Here is a 22,757-nt window from a genome sequence, read left to right on the forward strand (position 1 = left end):
ATAATGTTTTCTGTTCGTTTTAAGTTTTAATGCTGCTTCTTACTTTCAGTTGAAAAAAACTTTTTCATATTTATTTTTTCATCGTTTTTTAAAAAATGCTAAAAAATCATGCGCCCCCTTTCTCTTTCCCCATGGAAATTTCTCCCCACATAGCCCCCTCCCCTCCCAACAAAAAAAAATCCCCCTGAAAGCGTCTGTACACTTCCCAATAACCATTACTATATGTAAACGCTGATCAAAGTTTGTAACTTGCAGCCCCTCCCACAGTGGAAGAGTTTGGAAGCATAAAACAGTAGCATTGCAATAATTATGGTCTAAAGCTCTTAACTGGAGGTTTATAAGAACCCCTTACATATAGTCCCCTCTCCAGATCCTCTTAATATGTTCTATAAATTACCTACTCATCTTAAAAGTAAAAGATTATTGCAAAAACAAATTTACTAAAAGTAAAAAATTGTCAACTAAAAATATACAAAAAATTAAGCTTGAATGATCAACAGTTTTGAATCGAACCTTTAAACTTCATTTTACGACGAAGCCTGTGTGCTAGTTCTAACGGCGGTAATTGAGGAGAAGAGACATCCCTGCTCCCTTAGTTTTTTGCTCCTGTCTAGGTTTTGAAAAACACCTTTTTTTTGGTCATGTCATTGGAAAAGGCACTTTTTTCATTTGAAAAACATTGGGAAAACAACCAAAAGTGCACTTTGTGGGAATATGCATTCAAGTAAAATTTTGAAAAAAAGAGCCACTAGGTATAAATATAAGCTTTTAAATGAGCCCTTAAAGAGCTCTCTTTTGTTACAGTAGCTCTTTAGTTTCTGCTGGTCAGTAGGTGATTTATAAAGCCCTGTCTCATTCTGGCTTTTTCAGATGAAGTCGGCCGAGTAAAAACAGCTTTTCGCTCATCGAAAAACAAGCATTCCTGAAAAACATGTATTTTTTTTGTGAAGTATGGATAATGAAATTCATGTTATAGACTGAAAGTTTTTCGTAGCTGTCAAGGTTATCTGCAGTATTTTCTAGAGGTGTCTTATATCCCCTAGATTGGTGATAATTAGAAATTATATAAAAAATAAGTTTTCAACTGAAACTAAAGAGTGATATTAAAACTTAAAACAAACATACATTACTCCGTACAAATAAAAAAGATCATGGCAGCGTAGTTTCTACATTAAATTAAAAAAAAAGAACAAAGATTAATTTTTAAAAAACAAAGCTTTCGAGGGAAGTAAAGAGCAAAGTTGAAACTTCGAACGGAAAAAAATTATCATTTCACAGCCCATCTAATATATATCAATAACACTAGCACAAATAAACCAACTAATCATGCTTCCCTATACTTTTAGGATTATAGAAAACTACTGCTTTATTGAAACCACAAAATAATATAGGAGTTTTCGTACAGTAAAAGCAAACCAATTAAGAACACTTTTTACAGAATAAAGATATTATCTATCCCTTTTAAGATAAAGTAACAATCTATTTTAGGATTGTTGCTTTATTTTCTTTTTCGTTTAATTTGGTATCACCTCTGCACAATGGCTCAGTTCAATGACTGGCTCTCGTTTAGGTTCTGAAAAGGACATGCCATGATTAGTTTGTAGACAAGTTCGAAGTAAAGCCATCTTGATAGTGTTAGGACTATAGACTAGCTTTAGAATTTGTATCATAGCTTGAAATTCACTGTTGTAAAGAGAGAAATAACCGGATTTCCAGAGCTCGTATTATGTCTTATTTGATCTTCATTTCAAGCAATACTAAACCATATTTCTTACAATTTAAGACTGTGTATTACTCACTATTGGATTTATAGCTGGCGAGACCAAAATGCTACCTAATAAATCAATCCAATATTTTTGTACGCTGTTCAGTTACTTTGCGGTTATTAAAAAACTGTTTAATTTTACACTTATATTTTTAAGATAATTTTAATTGGGTACTGAAATTTTCTGATGTCATAACTGGGGTAAGACTATGAAAAACTTTATAGATTCGTTTATTGCTGTCTGGCTACATACTCAATTTTGACTCCAAAATCAATATTCCTGTTTTTTATCCTTGACTTTTATTTTTTCAGTATTGCGCTAGTTTTCTATAATCCTAAATGTGTAGGGAACATAATTAGTTGGTTTATTTGTAGTAGTGTTATTGATATATATTAGATAGGCTGTGACTTGCACGTACGCAGGAGGGAGGCCTTCGAGCCCGCCCCCCCCCGAAATTTTTCGAAATGTTTAATTTCCCCATGGTTTTTTGGGATTTCTGGCAAAAGTAGGACATTTTTTAAGAATCTAGATACATGTATGAAGCTTTTTTGGGATCTTACAGCATGCATTTATCTGATCAAGTCACTGCCCAATTATTAACCCATTTTCTGTCTAACTTTTTACCCTCTTTGAAGTAATTAGCGATTGTACTATTATTTTGTTTTGTAAAAAGAGTTTGCTTTCCACAGCAAAATAGAATTATCCTTGACATTATGGCGTTTTCAGGATAAAGTACAGCTTTTAATGGATCAATTTTGGAAACTATCATTTTTCCTTAAAATCGACGTTTTTGCAATAGAAGAACAACCTGAGTCTAAAACGTACTTTAGAGGCCTCAATCTCCTTCCCCCATCCGCTACAATACTACTGATTAAAGTTAATCTGTATTTTCCGATATACGGGCTTTTTGCATTTATTTAGTTACTATAAAAAAAGTGCTAATTTATATCTGCTGTTTCGAAGGTTTTGGTCCCCCCCCCCACGAAATAAATTTCTGCGTACGTGCCTAGGCTGTGAAGTAACCATTTTTGTCCGTTTTAAGTTTCAACTTCGTTCTTTACTTGCCTCGGAAATAACCTGTTTTTTTTTTTATTAATACACTTGTAACCAATAAAAGATTCATATTTGCTTGTTCATTTCTTCAGCACATATAGTTTACTTTTTTTCTAGCAAAATTTGAATTTTCTTGCATAATCCAACATATGAAACTGATAATTGAGTAATTTTATCGCAGTTATTGGCTCAAATATGTATATAAAAGATAAAACATGCATTTTCGATTTATAATTTTCCAATGTACATTTTTTAACGCACAGACTAACAATTTAATCTTCAATTATCTAACAAATGGAACTGATAATAGAGTATTTTTTTATCACAATGAATGGCTCAAAATACCTAAGTAAACAATAAAATGTTCGATGTCGGTTTTTCTTTTTTTTTTGGGGGGGGGCTTTTGTTCTGATGCACAACTTAACAATCTAAAAAATAAACTGATAATAATCGGTTCTATTATTCAAGGCTGTATCCAAGGGAGTTAAGGGGTTTGAACCCCCCCCCCGAAATGTTTGTCAAATTCGTAAGAACGAAACAAAAATACATATAGACAAATTTTGGTGTGTTTTTAAAATCTTTTGTACCACCCCTCTCTCGAACCCTCCCCCTGAACAATAATCCTGAATACTATCCTGTCATTGTTACTGACAGTTAGTATGGATAACAGTCCATAAAATAACCAGATTATAAACTTGTCCAACAAAATGTAATCATATCACAATTTTAAAATCAGATCATCACTGAATAAATGATCAATTATAATGAGTGTTTAAAAGGCAAACTGATTAAACCGATATAAAGAGCGATAGAGAAATATAGAAAACAAGCGGTACTTGTGTATTATTCAGAGCACACTCAATAAGTGAAGTTAAGTTCTTTCGTAAAGCAAACTACGATGCAGGTACATTTTATGAGAAAATCCGGTTTCATAGCCACAACGCCAAAACTCAAAGATAAAAGGTTAGGTTAGGTTAGAATTCTAAGTTGTAATTTTACAATTTTCCTAACAAAGTATTATAGATCATCATATTTTGTTTTATTTCATTAGCTTTATCAAAAATTGGGGCTATATATTTGCACATTAGGGGGTGGGGAGAGGTAGGGTGCATTATATCTAATACCTAATCTAACCACCTCTATATATAAAATATTTAATTAAAATGTACCTGCATCGTAGTTGGTTTCACGAAAGAACCTAACTTTACTTATTAAGTGTGTTCTGAATAATGCACAAGTACCAAACAAACTAATACATTTTTCTGATTTTGATATAATAATTTGGAAGGGAAAACTATCAATTTTTAGACTTATATGTTTGGAGCATTGAAAATATGCTAATATATTTTAACATGAACTTTCCCAACGGCTCCAGAACAAACATTTGGTGTTGGACAGTCAGACTGATGTTATTTTTTACATTAGCAAGTATTTGTTGACAAAATTCTAATGAGCATAAAAAGTTGACAAAAACAATTTGATATAATCACTTACCTCTTCCTTTTCCTATAAAGGTGCCAAACACAGGTCTCATACAGCCGAAGATGCCTTCAAACCAAGACTGAGATGCAGAACTAGTTATTGGAGGGGAAAATCCTAAGTTATCATTTGAAACAGGGATTTCCAAATGATGTGCATCAACCACCCTCTCGTTAAACTCTTCGCTGAAAAAAAAAAGAGTCTAATAAAGAGCTCTGTTTAATTACATTTATTTATATAGTTTGGCAGTTTAGATTATTTGTCAGATTACATAAAAACTGGACACACAAAACCATGAAAACTGCTTCGTTGGCTCCTTAACCAATCAAAGCTGATTTCACAAACGCTTATTATTACGATGTTACATTTTCAGTTACGCTTATTATTATGATTAAATAAAAAAAACAAGTTTTTTAAATGAAAGTAAGGAGCGACATTAAAACTTAAAACGAACAGAAATTACTCCGTATATGAAAGGGGTTTTTCCTTCTCAACGCCCCGCTCTTTACGCTAAAGTTTGACTCTTTCTCTTAACTCTACATTTTAAAACAGTAAAAAACTTTAGCGTAAAGAGCGGGGCGTTGAGAACAGGGTTGCTACCTGCTCCTGTCGAAAGTGTGCTAATTTTCTCGAGAACAGGGTGCTACATAAGTGCTACACAAAATTGTTGCTAAATATGCAATTTTCGCGTAATACTGCTTGGTGTTGATCAATTAAAACTTTTAGTCGCGTTTTCAATCACACAAAGATTACAGCATTTCTACGAATACCTTTGTTATTTTCACTAAAGCATTGTACGCACATGCGTAATAAGCTGCGTGGTGCTTTGAGTTGCCAGCGATAGAAAAATTGTGAGTAGTGAGTTGGTAGTACATTTGAAAAAAGTAGTACTTTTGCAGTACATTTTAAGAAAAGCAGTACTTTTTGAAAACAAATGTACTCTTTCTTCCAAGGGTGATCTAGTTGTATTTTGTCATAAATATGTTATCAGATTACCTTAAATTTAGTATTTGTGAGCTATTCAAATGAAGACAGCTATACAAAATTACGAAACATCTAAATGTCTAAAAACAATTGTTTTTGATATGTTATTAAAAACTTCCAAAAATTATTTCAAGGTGTTTCAAGCGGGATCACACGAGGTTAAAATAAATTATTGTTAGTAAGAATCTTCAAGCCTGGCTTCATTTTCCAGACGCCTGGGGCTTCCGGACAGTCAAGCCAACCCTTCCGTATTTTCATCATAATTATGACAGTTAATGTCACTGTCTACCAGTGTTTCCTAGATGTCCCTTTCAAATATCTATCTTTGCTTCACAGTCACAACTGTCAATCAAAGCCAGGCTTCACCTTTCGGATTCCAGACAGCCGTTTTTGTCAAGATCTATTTTTCCTTGCGCAGACACGCGGCTCGTTTCGAGTACAAACTACGGCTGCGGCAGTGCAGAACGTGTTCTTGCACCTTCTTACTCATATTTGAACTATGTTTCGAACCAGTTTTACTATAGCTGTCCAGTTTATCAAGTTGCAGTTTCATTGCATTACACACTGCATACAATTCGAGAGTAGTTTACGCTAGTTTCGAAAAGTCTTTATCTTTCAGTGAACTGAGGTAGTTTTTAGAGGTAAAGATTTCCGAGGCTAAAGGTTTTTTCTAGCGAAAAAACAAGAGAAAAATACACTCGGATTTAAGCAATGCGTGAAGCATGTGGTCGAAAGCAGGACTATTATTTGACTCATCTAGCAAAACTAGGCAGTAAAGAGGCTTTAAAGGCACAGTAAACTTGACTAGGCAACTTTCGGCCATCAAACCGGCCTGGGGGGCTTAGATGAATGTACAGGGACTTATTGTCGACAGGACCCCCCTTCTTTGTTATATCGAAACCCCTCCTTATTGTTCCCAGAGCTAGCTGGCAGGCCCTTCCCCCTTATGCAATGTAATTATGCACTTATGTACTGTAAAAGTTCGCCTTTTTACGTGTAGACCATAGTCAAACGTCACACCGGTAAAACGGTGTGGGTTCGATTCCTATTTGCAGCACACAAACCTTTTGATTTTTTTTTTTCTTCTAAACCAAAAATCGAATTTTCGGAAACTGGCTGGAAACTGCAATGGTCGTAACTAGAATTTTTCTTACTCTCAATATCGACTCAGGGCACATTCTTGATATGTCAGCTAGCTCCCCGAGTCAACTTTGAGTCAAGTTTACTGTTCCTTTACGGATGCCCAGCTTTTTTTTATCCAAATCACTGGTTTATTAGAAATCATTTTCTATTGTACTACAGATCATTTTCGAAAAAATAAGAATGAATCTTGAATCAGTCGCAAAAATCTATTTCCTCTTCCTCATTTTGATCGACGCCAGTTGCGTTGCTACAAATGAGATTAACTTTCGTGGATCTCGATGCTCCCTTCCACTTCTGGAATGAAAGACGAAGACTGTCATCTATTTTCCAGGAGTTGCTGCTTCCAGCATCGGTGGAGCATCTGATCACATATTGCTTTGCAAACATCAGTGCACTCACAGTTTCAGTTTGGAGACGATTTCTAATTTTTGTTTTCAAATTGTTCAAAATAGAAAATTGCCTTTCTGCGCTTGCGCTGGAATGAGGAAGAGCACACAAAGTCAACAGGAACTTGGAAATTTCCAAATATACTGGCCTAGATATGCTTCCAGGATCATCGCTGGGTTCAAATTTCGGGAGATCCTTTTTACTGTCGGCCAGCTTAGTCCACTGAACTTTTAGTCCAGCTTATCTCGTAGAGTGTCACTTTCAGCTTCGCTGTCGCCAAGCAGGTTCGGGAAACGGATCATGAGTGGAACAATAGTATTCACTTTTCCAGAAACGGCCACGGTAGGATCTATACAACGAAGGTTCACCAATGTTTCATCTATGTAATCAATTCTTGTTGATACCTGCAAGCACATTTCGACGAGAAAGCTCAAACAGTTTGCATGGATTGTTTGCACTTGCTGCCTATTCAGCTGACCTGCGCTACACGATGTAGCGATATAGTTCAGGGTGTTCGGCCCAAGCTTGAGCTCCTCCAGTTTTAGGAAATTTGGTGGAATTAGTTTGACCCTGAATGGATCTCCTACGATTGCTATTGCTTCTTTTATCACAAAGCATCTCAAAAGAGCAAGATAAGTCACTCTGGAACTCTGCAAGAGCCTATGAATGTGAGTTTTACTGCTCTGGAACTCTATATTCGGTTCGTTTACCTTTTCAAGGACAAAGGCAATAAAGTAAAGGCAACCTTTAATCTTTGGGTCCTTCATACAAGCCAAAATCCGACTTGGCTTTTCTTTCGAAGATTTATCTCCTGCTGCATCACCTTCTCCGTGGCTTGCGAAGAACCGCATCAGTGCACTCCAGGGTTCTAGGATTCTCTTGACAGAGGCTTCCAATGATAGCCATCTTGTGTTTGCCACTTGAAGTAGGCGGTGGCTCTCTACACGTGCAAATTCTTGACACTTTTTCAACTCGTCCAGGCGCTTTGGGCTGCTTGCAATATAGTTTACAATGTCGTGAATGAATACTTCCAAACCCCTGGTAGCTTTTTGGCGGCGTATGTTGCACATAACGTGAGCGAGTGACTTATACAACCAAGAATGAACAAATTTGGTACTTCCTCTTTAAGCAGCGCCCTAGTCCTTTCACAGACCCAGTATTCACACTAGCATTATCGAAGCCTATACCCATTAAATTTTGTATAGGTATACCAAGGTCCGAAAGACATTTCATAATCAGGTTCTTCTGGCCGGCACTTGACGCGTCGTGCACGTCAACAAGACCCAAAAAATCTTCACGAACATTGTAATTAGCATCCACAAACTTTGCAATGATGACCAAAACTTTGGCCCATGACTTGTCCGTATATTCATCTACAATAATCGCGAACTTGTTATTCCTTAACCAATTTGCAAGCTGCACTTTTTCCTCTGTGGCGAGAACATTCTTGATTATTCCAGTTGTCTTGCTTCTCGACGAGGCTAATGCTTGGCAAACAGCATCATTTGGGAAACATGATTTCATGACTTGTAGCAATGAGTCAGTTTTTCTTATAGAAATATCCTCTTTAGCAACCCAACCGGCCAGGCGTAACTCAGCATCTTTAACTGAATCGTCAAAAAGCTGCTTCTTCTGCACTTCCGGTGTTTGCACTAACTGGTCAACAGGCACTGTGCATTTCATAGCCTGCACGTTTTGCTTGTGAAATGTAGACTTGATATGTCTTTTGACATTGTAGATACTTCCTCGAATATCTTTCTTGCATAAATTACAATGAGCATGCTGACTGTTCATATCAGATTTACTAATAAACCCACCTAGTTCAGGATCCATTTTCCACTTATCACAGAATTTATTTCGATTTTTGATTTTTCTGGGCATTATTGCAGTAAGCTGTCAGTAAGTCTCACCTGTCTACCTCCATTAAAATCCACACCTCAAGCACAATTTGAAATTGGCGCCAAGTGAGTTTTCTTTTCCTGAGGGAAAATCAAGTTGCTTCAACAGAAGTTGAAATTCCCACTTAAGAGAACTTATCAAACTAGAAAGCTCAGCAGAAGATCCTCCTCCAGTCTTTTTAAATCCCCTCACTTGCTGACACTGGTCCTAATATTTTTTTCCCGAAAATTGTAGCACTAAGGACTAAGGTGCTACATTTTTCCAGACTTTCCGAAATAGTGCTACATTTTACCCTGATCGTGCTACGGTGCTACTTAGGCAAAAATAGTGCTACAATTAGCACTATAGTGCTACAGGTGGCAACCCTGGTTGAGAAGGAAAAGCCCCTTTCATATACGGAGTAATTTCTGTTCGTTTTAAGTTTTAATGTCGCACCTTACTTTCATTTAAAAAATTTGTTTTTTTATTATTTAATTTCTGAACGTTTTTGAATCAATGCATGTTTTGACTTTGGCTCTCCGCAGAGGAATAATTAAGACGAAATTTGTATATTTTATTTTTTTTGGCTAAATGGCTTTCTCATAATTTTGATCTAATGATTTTGAGAAAAAAAGAGCGGGGGAGGAAGCCTAGTTGCCCTCCGATTTTCGGTTAATTAAAAAGGCAACTAGAAATTTTAATTTTTTACGAATCTTTTTATAAGTAATAGATATACGTAACTTACAAATTAGCTTCCATAAAGAACTTTTGTATTCTCATGTTTTTATTACATACATGAGGGGGGTCGCCCCCTCGTCAGTACCTCGCTCTTTACACTAAAGCTTAAATTTTGTCCCAATTCATTAAGAATGACCCCTGAATCACAAAAGCCACAGAATAATTAGTTGAAATTACTAAAAAAAACTTTAGCGTAAAGAGCGAGGTATTAGGAGGAGGTGAGCCCCTCATATGGGTAATAATTTCTGTTCATTTTAAGTTTTAATGCTGCTACTTACTTCCAGCTGAAAAAAAACTTATTCATATTTATTTTTTCATTGTTTTTTTTAAGTAATGCTAGTAAATCCTGCGCTCCCTTCATGGAAATTTTCTTCCCCCATGACAAATTCCTCGATGGAAAGTTCCCCCAGCATATCCCCCTCTTCTCAACCCCTGCCTCCAACCAAAAAATACTCCTGAAAACGCCTGTACACTTCCCAATAACCATTACTATATCTAAGCACTGGTCAAAGTTTTGAACTTGTAACCCCTCCCACGGGGACTGTGGGGGAGTAAGTCGCCCCCAAAGACATAGTTATAAGGTTTTTCGACTACGCTGAATAAAATGGGTATCTCAGAATTTTGATTCGTTGACTTTGGGAAAATAATTAGCGTGGGAGGGGGCTTAGGTGTCCTCCAATTTTTTTGGTCACTCAAAAAGGGCACTAGAACTTTTCATTTCCGTTAGAATGAGCCCTCTCGCAACATTCTAGGACAGCTGGGTCGATACGATCACCCCTGGGAAAAAAAACAAAAAAACAAACAAATAAACACGCATCCGTGATCTGCCTTCTGGAAAAAAATGAAAATTCCACATTTTTGTATATAGGAGCTTGAAACTTCTACAGTAGGGTTCTCTGATACGCTGAATCTAATGGTGTGATTTTCGTTAAGGTTATATGACTTTTAGGGGGTGTTTCCCCCTATTTTCTAAAATAACGCAAATTTTCTCAGGCTCGTAACTTTTGATGGGTAAGGCTAAACTTGATGAAACTTACATATTTAAAATCAGCATTAAAATGCGATTCTTTTGATGTAGCTATTGGTACCAAAATTCCATTTTTTAGAGTTTTGGTTACTATTGAGCTAAACTTGTAAGGCTTAAACTTGATGAAACTTATATATTTAAAATCAGCATTAAAATGCAATTCTTTTGATGTAGCTATTGGTACCAAAATTCCATTTTTTAGAGTTTTGGTTACTATTGAGCTGGGTCGCTCCTTATTTACAGTTCGTTACCACGAACTGTTTGATGTCACATTTTTTACTTTATAATGTCGAAATTCTATATTATTAAGCCTATTCTAAGGGTTACAATTACTTTGCATACACATTTTCATGTTTCTACCTATAGTTTCGCTACAAATTCGAAGGATAGATAGAAAACTTTTAACGTTTTTACGAGTCGGACAAACGTTTCGGGGGGGGGCATATCTGCTAGCCCTCCCTGGATCTGTCCTTGGGCTTAGAGTTGCTTAAAAGTCCAAGACAGAGGTATCGTTTGCACGCGGGGTTTAAACAAATATTCGAATTATTCCTTTATTAAGTTTGATATTTATGATGTAAATTGTCGTATGACAAAGAATAATGTGTCCAAAATATAATAATGTGTACAATGACAAACAAGAAATATACAATATTCGAATTGTTCAATGTTCACATTATCAAGAGTTTTCTATTCTTTCTTATGAACATTATCTTTTGAAATTACATATATTTTATTTCAGAAATCATGCAAAGGATACTGATTAATAAAAAGGGATAAACAGGAACGAGTCATATAACAGTCTCCTACTAGAATGAGGAATATGTAAGGGATGTTTCAGTTCAACTGAAATAATTATTTTTATATTAAAAACACTTTTTAAAGAGTAAAATCCAAGCCTTTTAGATTAAAGCCTTAATTTATTTATTCCTTATTTATTAATAAATTTATTTATTTATTAATTTATTTATTTATTAATTAATTTATTATTTATTTATTTATTCCTTATTTATTTATATCATAGCACAACAACTTTTACTCACTTTTTTTTATCTACTTCTGTCGCTGTTAAGCTGCTATGGCTAATTTATTGATGTCAGTAGCTACTGAAAAATTGCTATTCTTTAATTTTATAATTTTTAGTCGAAATGTCTGAATTTTGGCTATTTAGCTGGAAAGAATATAAATCGGGTGGATGTTGCTCTTAAAAAATGTACAGAATGACAACTTTGGAGATCATTTCTCTTCAACTAGGTCGTTTACACCGACTTGAAGAAAAAAATGTATCTTCATTAAATTCGTATTAATAATTTGGACCTAGGCTTTGCTTCCAACTAAACAATATTTAGCTTTTTATGTCCAAATTTAAAAAAATCAAATTCCATTTCTGATTAAATTGCCCTGGCCTATAAATTATGGAGGGAATCATGTCACGGTAATTGTATGATGTATCCCCTGTAGCTCAAGTTGTTCGTGCATTGAGGCACTGTAAACCGGTTAATTTCTTTCAACTTAGCGTGAGAAAAGACAAAGAGAATTGACAGCATAGATGGGCAATACATAATTTGAGCTATACATTTACACATTTAGGGGGGGGGGGTAAATTATTTGGATAACGTGAAGTCAGAATGTGAAGGTACTCTGTGCAAAAATCTACTGTTCAAGTGCAGTATGGTGAGTGAAACCGCCGAAAGTATACAAAATTAACATACATAATATTAACTACAGTCTTTCTTTTTGGATTCCATCTTCCTAAGCAGAAAATATAATAGCAACAATCCATTCACTGAAAGTCATCATCACGTAAATAAAAAGGGCAAGCTAATAATGCAAATTATCGTCAAATAATAGTATTATATAAATTTTAAGATTCTCTTTAAAAAAAAAGCCTTTTAGGTCTTACAAGTTTTGATTCTTACTTCTTTTTTTTATCAGCTCAATAACCAAAAGTCTACAGAATAACAATGTTTGCTAAAATAAATGAGAGCAATCTTTAGGGTTTTAATTAATCTTTCTGGTAATTTTGTGGAATAATTTCCCTTCTAAACGAGCTACAATAACTATCCACAAAAGAGTAATCCCATATACACGTTTGATAATATTTGATATTTGATAACACGTTTTCAAATATATTAATCATTACCATGATGGTTCCATCCCCCGCCCCACCCCTTTAGTGCCTGGTTATGGTCCTAGGCTATAGAGAGCAGTTTGCAATTTTTTTTACGAACAAACTATTGATTAGATATAAGTACGAAAAAACAATGCAATCCCAAAAAATTAACAAACTTTTGTATACACCCTAGGGCTATATTTAAAATTTGAAGGGGGGTGCTATCATTATGGTAGCAAATATTATATTTGGGAATACTCTTGAATGGAACACGGGAAGAAATTGCTCTTGTGTTGCTATTGAGCAAATTTAGAATAAGATGGACTGCTAATTTAAGACCAATATGATATATAAAAGAGAAAGTTGAAGACTGACAAGACATAATTTACTGGTATTATAGCAGAATATCGGGGTTGGGAGGGGGGTAAAACTAATTAAACTACAAAGTTGGATTCAAAATCTATTTTTATAAAAAATTTCTATAAACATAAGATGATTTTTCATAGATTCTTAGCGAACAAATCCGCGGAATTTTGAGCAGAACTATAGCTGATTTTTTAGTCACTTTTTACTTATAAATTAGCCAAATTCTGTTGAGTAAGGAAAAATATTGGTTTATATTAATAGCACTAAAACTAAAAAATAATCATCCAAACTTGACGATAAGCTACCTTGTAACTTGCCCTTTCCTTGTTTTATTACACCGTTTTTAATAACTGTTTTATGCTGGCATGATTTCTTGCACTAAGCTCTATACTGATTGTAACATCTGGAATAAAATTCCATCTTTTTTTCTCTTTTGGCAAAGTAAGATCTTTAATAGGTAACTTGTTCTTAAATAACCGAAGGTTCAACTACATTGGTAATTTGAGATTTGATCTTTTTATCTTCAAAGGAGAGGGAAAGAATTTCTAGTTTAGCAATTAACCATTTAACCAGGTGATCTGTTTAGCAATGTCTCACTCACATAATACAAAGATTTTTAAAGGACCTTAAAGGTCACTGCCCATAGGTGGGAGAAGTGCATGTAGGTTCCTCCAGTACCTTCCTGGGTTATACTTTAGTCTGTAGACCCACCCCGAAGGTTTTTTTTCCTAACTTGACCCTTTCGAAGATAGCAAAAAGTAGCTAAACAAGAAATTTACCGCACCTTCCATTTAAACCAGGTTTTGTTCGTTTTTTCTTCGGTTCTTCAGAATTTCCACATTTTTCATCGACTTTCAAGTATTTTTTAAATGAAAGTATAAAGTCACAGTAAAACTTCTCCCGGATAGAACGGCCCTTGCGTCTGAGCAGTCGTTCTTAAAGAATTAAAAACATATACAAATTTAGTGTTAACTGTGGGGGTTTAAGAGGGAAGAGTCCCCCTCAAATACAGAGAAATTTCTGTTGCTTTTCACTTCATTCGCTTTATTTTTGGGAAAAATAAAGCTTATAGGTGTATATGTATATTTACATAATAAGTGCGGACTGTGTACTTGCTTGATATTTAACCTAAATTGCTTTAACCGTCTGCTCATGTCAGAAACCAAAGCAGAAATTGTCCGAGCCATCACAGCTATAAACATATACTAAATAGATCATCCACTTTACGTAATTGAACTTGAATAAGCGGGGTTTTCTGTTATGTAGATAGACGCCCAACACCGGTTTGCAAATAGCCTGTGCGTCAGCACGGTAACGGGATTAGACATTGACCTCGGAAAGAGATAATGCGCCACGTACCAGGGATGATCATCTAAATTTAAGAAAAAAAATCTTTTGTTGATTCTCCGGTTGACAATTCTTTGTTTTTCGAAAAAAAACACAAAAATTAATCTAATATTATAAGAAACTACAAAAAGAAGGGGTACAGGAACAATGAAAGGTTCCAAGGAGGAGGATGGGAACAAGAGGTTGGAGCTCCACCCCCTTCGCTCTTGCGTGTTAATCACTTACAGACAAATCTGATAGACTTCAATGATTGCATACATGCATCAAAGATATTTAGTCACCACTTCAACAAAAGACAACAACTGAAGTGTTTTCTCTCTTTTTTGTTCTACTGCGCAAAAACTGCCATACATAGCAGTATAATGACTTAAAACTCTTTACCTAGATGATTAGTGTTATTCTAATAAAATTAGACTCTTCATTATCCAAACATACACACCACGTTTTAAAATATACAACAATCTTACGATTATCTCGTAATTTCTAATGCTTTTCATAATAGTTAAAATTTTATGCTTTTTTTTAAATTTGCCATCCCCCCAAACTGGGTCCTCCGAGTTAAATTCCTGTATGCGTGTGCATTTGTTACTTGCATACTTAGATTCCTCCTATCAGCGCAAGCCGAACTATACAAACATAAAATATGAAGGAAACACCAGTTACGACCTTTGACCACAATGGTGACGGTTTCAAACAGTTCGTGGTAGCGAACTGTAATTAAGGAGCGACTCGGCACAATAATAACCGAAATTCTAAAAAACGGAACTTTAATAACAAGATATTCACCAAAAGAATTGTTATTTTCCACAGGGAAAATGTTCCAAGGGGAGGGATTTACGGGTGGTGACTTTCTAGGTGAAACTTTACATGGAAAGGAAGGGGGTAGGGGATTCGCCAGAATTCCTATATGAAATTATTTTTATTTGTCTTACTTTCTCTCTGATGTATAAATTTTACATGAGATATTCCGGAGGAAATCTCCTGGGGAACTTTTGAACAGGGTTCAAATTGTCCAGGTGATTTTTACGTGGGGGGGATTTTCCACGGAGGAATTCTCCATGGGTAGTTTTCCGCGGTGAAATTGCCGTTGGAGGGGGGAGAATTTCCTGAAAAATATCTACGGAGGAGAGGATTTCTGACATGATTCGAAAACGATAAATAAAGTTCAAATAGGGATAAAATCCTTCTTATAGACAGTGATAAATTTCACAAAAATACTAGACATTTCGGTCACATATGCAGTGACCGTCATCAGTAGCAATACTAAACTAAAACAATTAAAAGCAATAATTTATTTACAAAATTAATCATTCAAAATTATTCTTTCCAAAGCAAAAACGGAAGCGAGTCTCTTTGACCTTATTGGATCCGGTTGAATGCCAATATATATATATACATATATATATATATATATATATATATATATATATATATATATATATATATATATATATATATATATATCCGAGCATCAGATTTGTTTATTTATTTCCCTCAAAACCTGGAAATTTGAAAACACAAGTAAATAAATATGCAAAAACTTTCCAACAAATCAAACGGAGCAACAACTTACGAAAAAAACATAATTAGCCTAAAATAATAATTGAATAAAATCAATGATGTAAAAATAGCAAGAGATGACTAATTACCAGTGTTTATTAAATTGAGAAAAAAAAACGAAAGGTTATGGACAGAATGGTTCCCCTATCTTTAATTTTATTAGTCTCTTATGCAATAAGGTACGTTGAGAGGGGAGGGGTCTTTTGGTCTCCTGTCGGGATTTTTCTACATCCGTTACTTTTAGTATAATACGGTCATTTTGTTGGGGGGATAATCACCTAAAGTGAGCAGTGATTTCAATCCATGTAATCATACCTATTGTAGCCAAATTTTACTTATTTGATTTCATGCTTCTAAATTCAAATTTTCTTGTAAATCTCCTACTACTATCATTTATAATCGTTACTGAAGCCGTTATATATAAATGTGTTTAAACAAGTCATTCAAGGAACAACAGCCTAACTTGAATAACACATGGATTTCAACACTGAGATTAAAAGATCTTTATTATAATAATCGTGTTGAGGCAGGATTCGGTCGCTTGCTCAAATATTTGCTAAAAATCCAACGTCGAGATAAATGTTTACTTTCGGAATTTTACATCAAAGTCCAATCATCAAATTGTTTATGGTATTGAAGCTCAATTATAAAATTCAACTAATCATATTTCTTAGCAAAACATGCAAGATATGCATTCAATAAAATGCAGGGGACCAGAGCATCCCTTTTTTTATGAGCACATTAATTGCCACTGCATCGATAAATGAACACAGATATGGCAGCTGAATATTATGTTGAAATTAAATTTTAAGAACGAGTTTTTTTTCAACTGAAAATAACGAACAACATTAAAACTAAAAACGAACAGAAATTATTCCGTAGATGAAGGGGTTGCACCCTCATCAATACCTTACTCTTACCACTAATCTCTTGAGCCCTTGTGTTTCAAGAACTGTTCTTAAAAACCGGGATAAACAGTCAAATTTTAGCAAAAAGAGCAAGGCGTTGAGGAGGGGGACATCTCCTTCATATACAGAATAATTCCTGTTCGTTTGTAGTTTTAATGTTGCTCCTTACTTTCAGGTTGAAAAACTTGTTTTTTTATTTAGTTTCTGATCGTTTTTCAAATAATGCCGGGAAATCTGGCTCACTCTCCATTAAAACGTCCCTCCCCTCATAGGAAACTCCACTGTGGAAATTTACTCCAACATAAAATACTTGCCCCCGTAAAATTCACTCCAAAACATTCATCCTTTCTGCAAGTCCCCCCCCCCCCGTAAAATTTCTTAAGAAGGATTCAGTTCAAACATTTCTCCTTAGCTTACTTTCATTTGAAGAGAATTTTGTTTTTAATCGTTTTCTCGATCGCTCCACATTCCGTGGAAAGTTTTTCCCGGAAATCCAAACGTACTGCAAATAACTCCTGGACAATTCCCCTAGAACATCTCCACATGCAAAATTCAGTTGGTAAAGAGAAAGTGAAAGTAACAAAATAATTGTGTATAGGAATTCTGTTAAATCCACCAAGTGTAAAATTTCCCCTTGAAAGTTCATCTCCAGGAATTTCCCTCCACACGAATAATGGGCACAATGGGCAAGTTTCATAACTAACAGGCCTCTTCCCACGGCCTGACGGATCAAGTTGCCCCTAAAACGATTGTTATTGGATATTTCAACTATGCTAAACAAACTGGCTATCTCAAATTTTAATCGGACGACTTCAGGAAAAAAGGGGCGTGGGAGGGTAGCTATTTGCCCTCAAATCCTAACAGATCGGAACAGATTGGATTGAACAAATCGATGGACACTAGGTCGTTTAATAGACAAACTTATAAATGTCACTTTGACAAACAGTATTACACACCGCGTTTTAGCTATAGGTTACCCCAGGTGAATGTTGAAGATGCTGAAGCTATCATGAGAAGTTATCACTGGAATGTTTTCATTTGCTCTGTTGCTGTTTATTTTTGTTTTTGCATATGTCTTTAATAACCTTAAATCTACCTTCGGTCAATTTATGTGGCGCTCAATAATAAAAAAATATTATTGTCAATTGATATTTTAGTTAGGAATACTTCACGAGCCAAATCGAAATAGCAATATTGGCAATAATGTGGTTTGTGCTTAACAATACTGGGAGATTGTGGGAGTGAAATGAGAAATATCAAATAATTGAGATGCATATTTTTGGGGTTAGAAGATTCCTAAAAAGGACCAAAAATTGTCTTTCTAATAGCTGACTTCCCCCCAAAGTCCCTATATAGATTGTCCGTTGTCAAATCAAAATCACAGGAGTGATTTTTCCGTATACAGAAATTATTCCGTATATGAGGGGGACTGCCCCGTCCTCAATACCCCGCTCTTTACACTTAATATGGACCTTCTTTCTCTTCAAGAACAATTCTGAAACACAAGGACCGTTTAATTAGAATCAGAACCTTTTTTAAATGTACCAACAACTTTTTTGTGGAGAGAGGAGTATTTCTGTTTATTTTAAGCTTTAATGTTGCTACTTTCTTTAGTAGAATTTTTTTTTTTTTATTCATTTAATAAGATTGTCAGAATCAAAACCTGCAGAGTAACCGAGATAAGGGGATAACAAAAAAATTGAACGGTTCTGATTAGAAATGCCTCAGAAGATATTCTTATTCAAAATAGAGGCTTGGATAAAGCTAAAAATTATTAAAAAATTTAGGATAATTTTCAATACAAACTTCATATATTAGAAATTATTCGTAAACAAAAAAGATCTTATTCCTGTCAATGAAAACTTGGATTGGTGACCTGAGACAGACGCACAAAAGGCCTTCTCCATTTACGCATATTTGTTGAATATAATACTGACAGGTTTCTCCAGCCCCTCTTCCTCCATACCAATGGGCGTATCTAGAATTCGGCCTAAAGGGGGGTAAGGCTAACACCAAATCTCAATTTGAAGGGAAGCCTTTCCTTTTTGTTGCGCAGCTAACCCTACTTTTAAGATTTACCTCTTAATAGAAACCCAAAGTTACACAAAAAACAAGGTACTTGTCGGTCATTTAAAACACATTCAAGCACTACGCTTGGTTACATCTCAGAAAACCGGCTTCATAGCTACAAAAGCAAGTGATGAATGAAACAATGCATTGGACTTAAACAGAGTGCATTGGACTTGCATAATTTGGGCTATATATTTGCACATTAGAGATGGGGATGGGGGTTAGGTTACGTTAGGTTGGGTTGGGTTAGGTTTCCACACTTTTGTTTCTAAAATATTATTTTATTATCGTGGTTTGTTATATCTCAATCCGATTAACCTTACTTCATTTTTTAGGGCGTGTTTCCAGTAACCGACAAGTACCGAAAACAAATCAATAGAACAAGTATTTATTTTAAATTAGGCTAGAAATTTTGCTATTTTGAGTATCAAAGGTCTTTTCAATGAAAATAACAAGCGATGTGTTTTTATATCAATGGATACATATACCCCCCTCAATTAGTGTCACTGTAGCCTACGGTGAATTTTTCAAGAGAGTGAAAAATTCAGCCCTAAATATCCTCCTCCATGGCTGTGACCTTGGGCTGACCCATAATAGTCCTGATGTTTATAGAAAAACTACAAATTTCCAAATATTTTTTCATCGGTATTTCTACAGCCTTGCTACCACATAGGCTATCACTAAATACCATCACTACCACCACTATACCAGTGCGACAAGGAAAGAAATGTTCATTTAACTCTAAGATGTCAATTAACTAAATGAAAAGCAAACAAATCTAGTATTTGTTAAAATTATGGGTTCTGGGAGGAGAGCATCTTATAGTGTATTTTTGCCCTCTCATTGCATTGCAAACGTTTTTTTTTTTTTGTTTTTTTTTTTGTTTTTTTTTATTCATTTAACCTTGAGGAAAAGAATGTTACGATCCTTCCGTGAAGTTCTTTATAAACCCAAGAAAAATAATTTAAAAATAATTTTTTTCGTTCTCCTGTGAAATTTGGGTTTTCGAATTTTTTCCCTAGGCACAACAATATAGTTAATGATGTGATACTTAGCCATTATAACATTCGTATAATTTTTATACTTTGGTTCAGCTTTTCAAACCATCTGACATTACTATGGAGCATTAAATTAGCATGCAATAAAACCTCGTAGACAGGCGCAAATGATGACTCATACTAGTAGCATAGTATTGAAGAAAACAGCATTATTAATGCTTCGCACGAAAACAATTAGTCAATTCTAAAACGTCTTCATACTACGATCGAATACCCTCATATTTTAATTACAAATTATGTTCTAAGAAACCAAGAAGGGAAAAAAAGACATAACAAACTCTGAGACTCTGACAATCGATACAGAAATATCATTGCTGCAGCGGTAGCTGCAACTGGTGAAGTGACATTATCTAACCAAAATATATATCCAGTTGTGGAACGTTTCATTTTATGTCATAATTTTACACAACGTGCCCCTTTTTATCCTTTTGTGCCCCAAATTTCTAAAATGCATCCCTTTTTTGCCCTTTTATGTCATTGTGTCCTGGCACATGAGAATGTGTCATTTGAAGTAAAATACGTCCAGTTGGCAACCCTGGTAACAACAACTTATTTCAGATGACCAACTAGCTAAGAAATCTACCCATAACCGCAAGACTGTAAAAAAAAAACAAAAAAAAAAATTGATCTCTTTTTCCAGAGTTGTTTCGTGCTTAGGGGCATGAACTTGTAATTTTACAGGTTGATATTTTATGATTGATTTGCTTAAAGGCAATGGCACCGACCCTCCCAGAAAGCTTCTAGGCCCAAGCTTAGAAGGGAGGCAACAAAAAAATTATTACATAGCCGACGAGGGTTTTGTTTGGCGAACTTCGTAAGAGATACAAGGATATTTTCATTTGAAAATCAGATTTTCTTGCATTATCTGAAAAATGTGTTTTAAAACTATTTCAAGATTTGGTTTTCTATATAGAGTAAATATGTAATTCTTTATAGTCTTAGCCAGCTCTCTTCTTTCACTCGAAATATGATAATCTCGTTTATTTGTTTTGTAAATTGCTATATTCCATACAATTCACTTTGTCTTTTTTTTCTTGACAAATTGGGCAGTTTCCCAAATCTCGCCCTTGAAATGCCAGCATCATTTTTCTAAATGTATTTACCAAATGCTCTATTCATAGAATTAATCAATTATAAACTCCTAAGGGTTATATTCTATCCTGCTAAAATCCTTAAAATTGTTAAAAAAAAAAAAAGGAATAAGGCTTCTGCTATCTAGGTTTTACAATCATAACTTGTTTTAACTAATTTATCAGTAAATATGACATCCTTTTTCTGTCAATTTGTATATTTCAAGCCGAATGATACCTGATTTCGCTTTAAAAAGTTGCAATTTTGAGCGGAATACACAGCTGCAAATAAGGCTGTTAGTCCAAGAGAGACCTTGTTCGACAAAGAGGATGGTTTTGCCTATGGTTGTTGGCCGGGCTGAGTTTATAGTGGTTTTGCTACTCAACGCGCTCCACCCCTTTACAAGCCTATATCAGTATATGATAACGCTGTACTGATACATCAGAAATAAAAGCCCCATATAGCCTAGGTTATCATTTCCACCTTTGCCTATACTAAATGTTCTAAGGAAATATGCTTACTTTTGTCTCCACGCATCATTTTCGTTAGTAAATGTAGCTGCTGGTGAGCTGAAATGCACTCGTGGAGGATTAACTATCACCTCTTCCTCCATTCATCTAGTAAGTCAGTTTATAATCCCAATTTCACACTAGAAAAATAGAAAAGAGTTCTAAGGAAAGAAAGTGAAACTCACGATTAGGAGAAATCAATATGAACCTGTCATGCGTCCACAATTCACTCCTATTGGAACTTGGTGACGATGTAGTATCTAGTAGAAATTCTTATTAGGTACTCTGCTTTAGCAAGTTTTTCTTCCTTCAGGAGGAATGAGTGAGCTACCGAATGTCAGTATGAATGAATGAAATAGGAACAGCTTTCCAAATATTTTGGTTTCTAATGCCGTTTTGAAACACCTTAGAAGGATCATTTTGTACTGGGGGTTTAGAATAAAATTGGAAGAGGTTTCACCTTTTCAAATGCAAAAGAAGATTGAAATTGTGTTTATAATAAAAATATAAACATTTTTATAGCAAATACACATATCCCAAAAATACAAACATAATTAGCCCACAGATTTAATAAATCTAAACTCGAATGGAATACTTCGTAACGGATTTGGAGCCTGATTTCGAAACTAAAACTACATATCATACATCGTTTTAAGCAAATCAGTAGTTATATTTAAGCATAAGGTCCAGAAAAGCTATATGAGAGTGCCCCCTAATCAAAGCCCTAGCTTACATAGAGGGGCATTTAGGACCGTAGTACCATTGACAGAATCCCGAGATAATTCCAATTGTTTCTAATATTTTCCACATGAATTGCCTTTTCTCAAGGGGGAGGGGGGTCGAAGTTGTGCCCTCTCCTGAAATGTTGCGTCTTTCTTGAAAATTGCGTATATCCCCACCCTAGATATTTGGGAGAGTTTTTGAACTCTAAGGTTTTTGAACATAGTTTTTACGTATTTTAAGTTTAGTTTTGGTCCTTAGTTTCATGCAAAAACAAGTTATTTTTGGTTTCATTTCAAAGCGTTTTGTTTTAATATCGAAATTTTTTTGTGTTAATTACTCGGGGAAGTTTCCGCCCAGTATGTTTTGTTCCTGTATATTCATCATCCAAAATTGATCCAGAGAATCTTCAGCAAAAAAATCTGTAAAAATCTTAACCAAAAATGTAATTTGTTCGGCTTAAGACTCTCCCCTCCGTAGAAATAAGGACATATAATTACATTTCAAACGACTTTGATAACTTGAACCGGATTCTCCAAACCATTTTCAAAATTCTGCAGACACGCTGTTCTTATAACTTGAG

General features: G+C 34.9%; 1 protein-coding gene across 1 annotated transcript in view; it reads right to left on the bottom strand.

Moving 5' to 3' along the window:
* The window catches only part of LOC136038718 (mitogen-activated protein kinase kinase kinase 12-like), a 68,765-nt gene that overhangs the window by 39,300 nt on the left and 6,708 nt on the right, over positions 1–22,757 (bottom strand). Inside the window, exons 2-3 of the mRNA XM_065722046.1 lie at positions 21,467–21,594; positions 4,314–4,483 (exon numbers count right to left, since the gene is read on the bottom strand). Coding sequence (XP_065578118.1) covers positions 4,314–4,483; positions 21,467–21,558 — 262 coding nt within the window. The 5' untranslated portion in view covers positions 21,559–21,594. The remainder of the gene's footprint in view (positions 1–4,313; positions 4,484–21,466; positions 21,595–22,757) is intronic.

The sequence above is a fragment of the Artemia franciscana genome, chromosome 18 (genome assembly GCF_032884065.1).
Source record: "Artemia franciscana chromosome 18, ASM3288406v1, whole genome shotgun sequence".
Lineage (NCBI taxonomy): Eukaryota > Metazoa > Arthropoda > Branchiopoda > Anostraca > Artemiidae > Artemia > Artemia franciscana.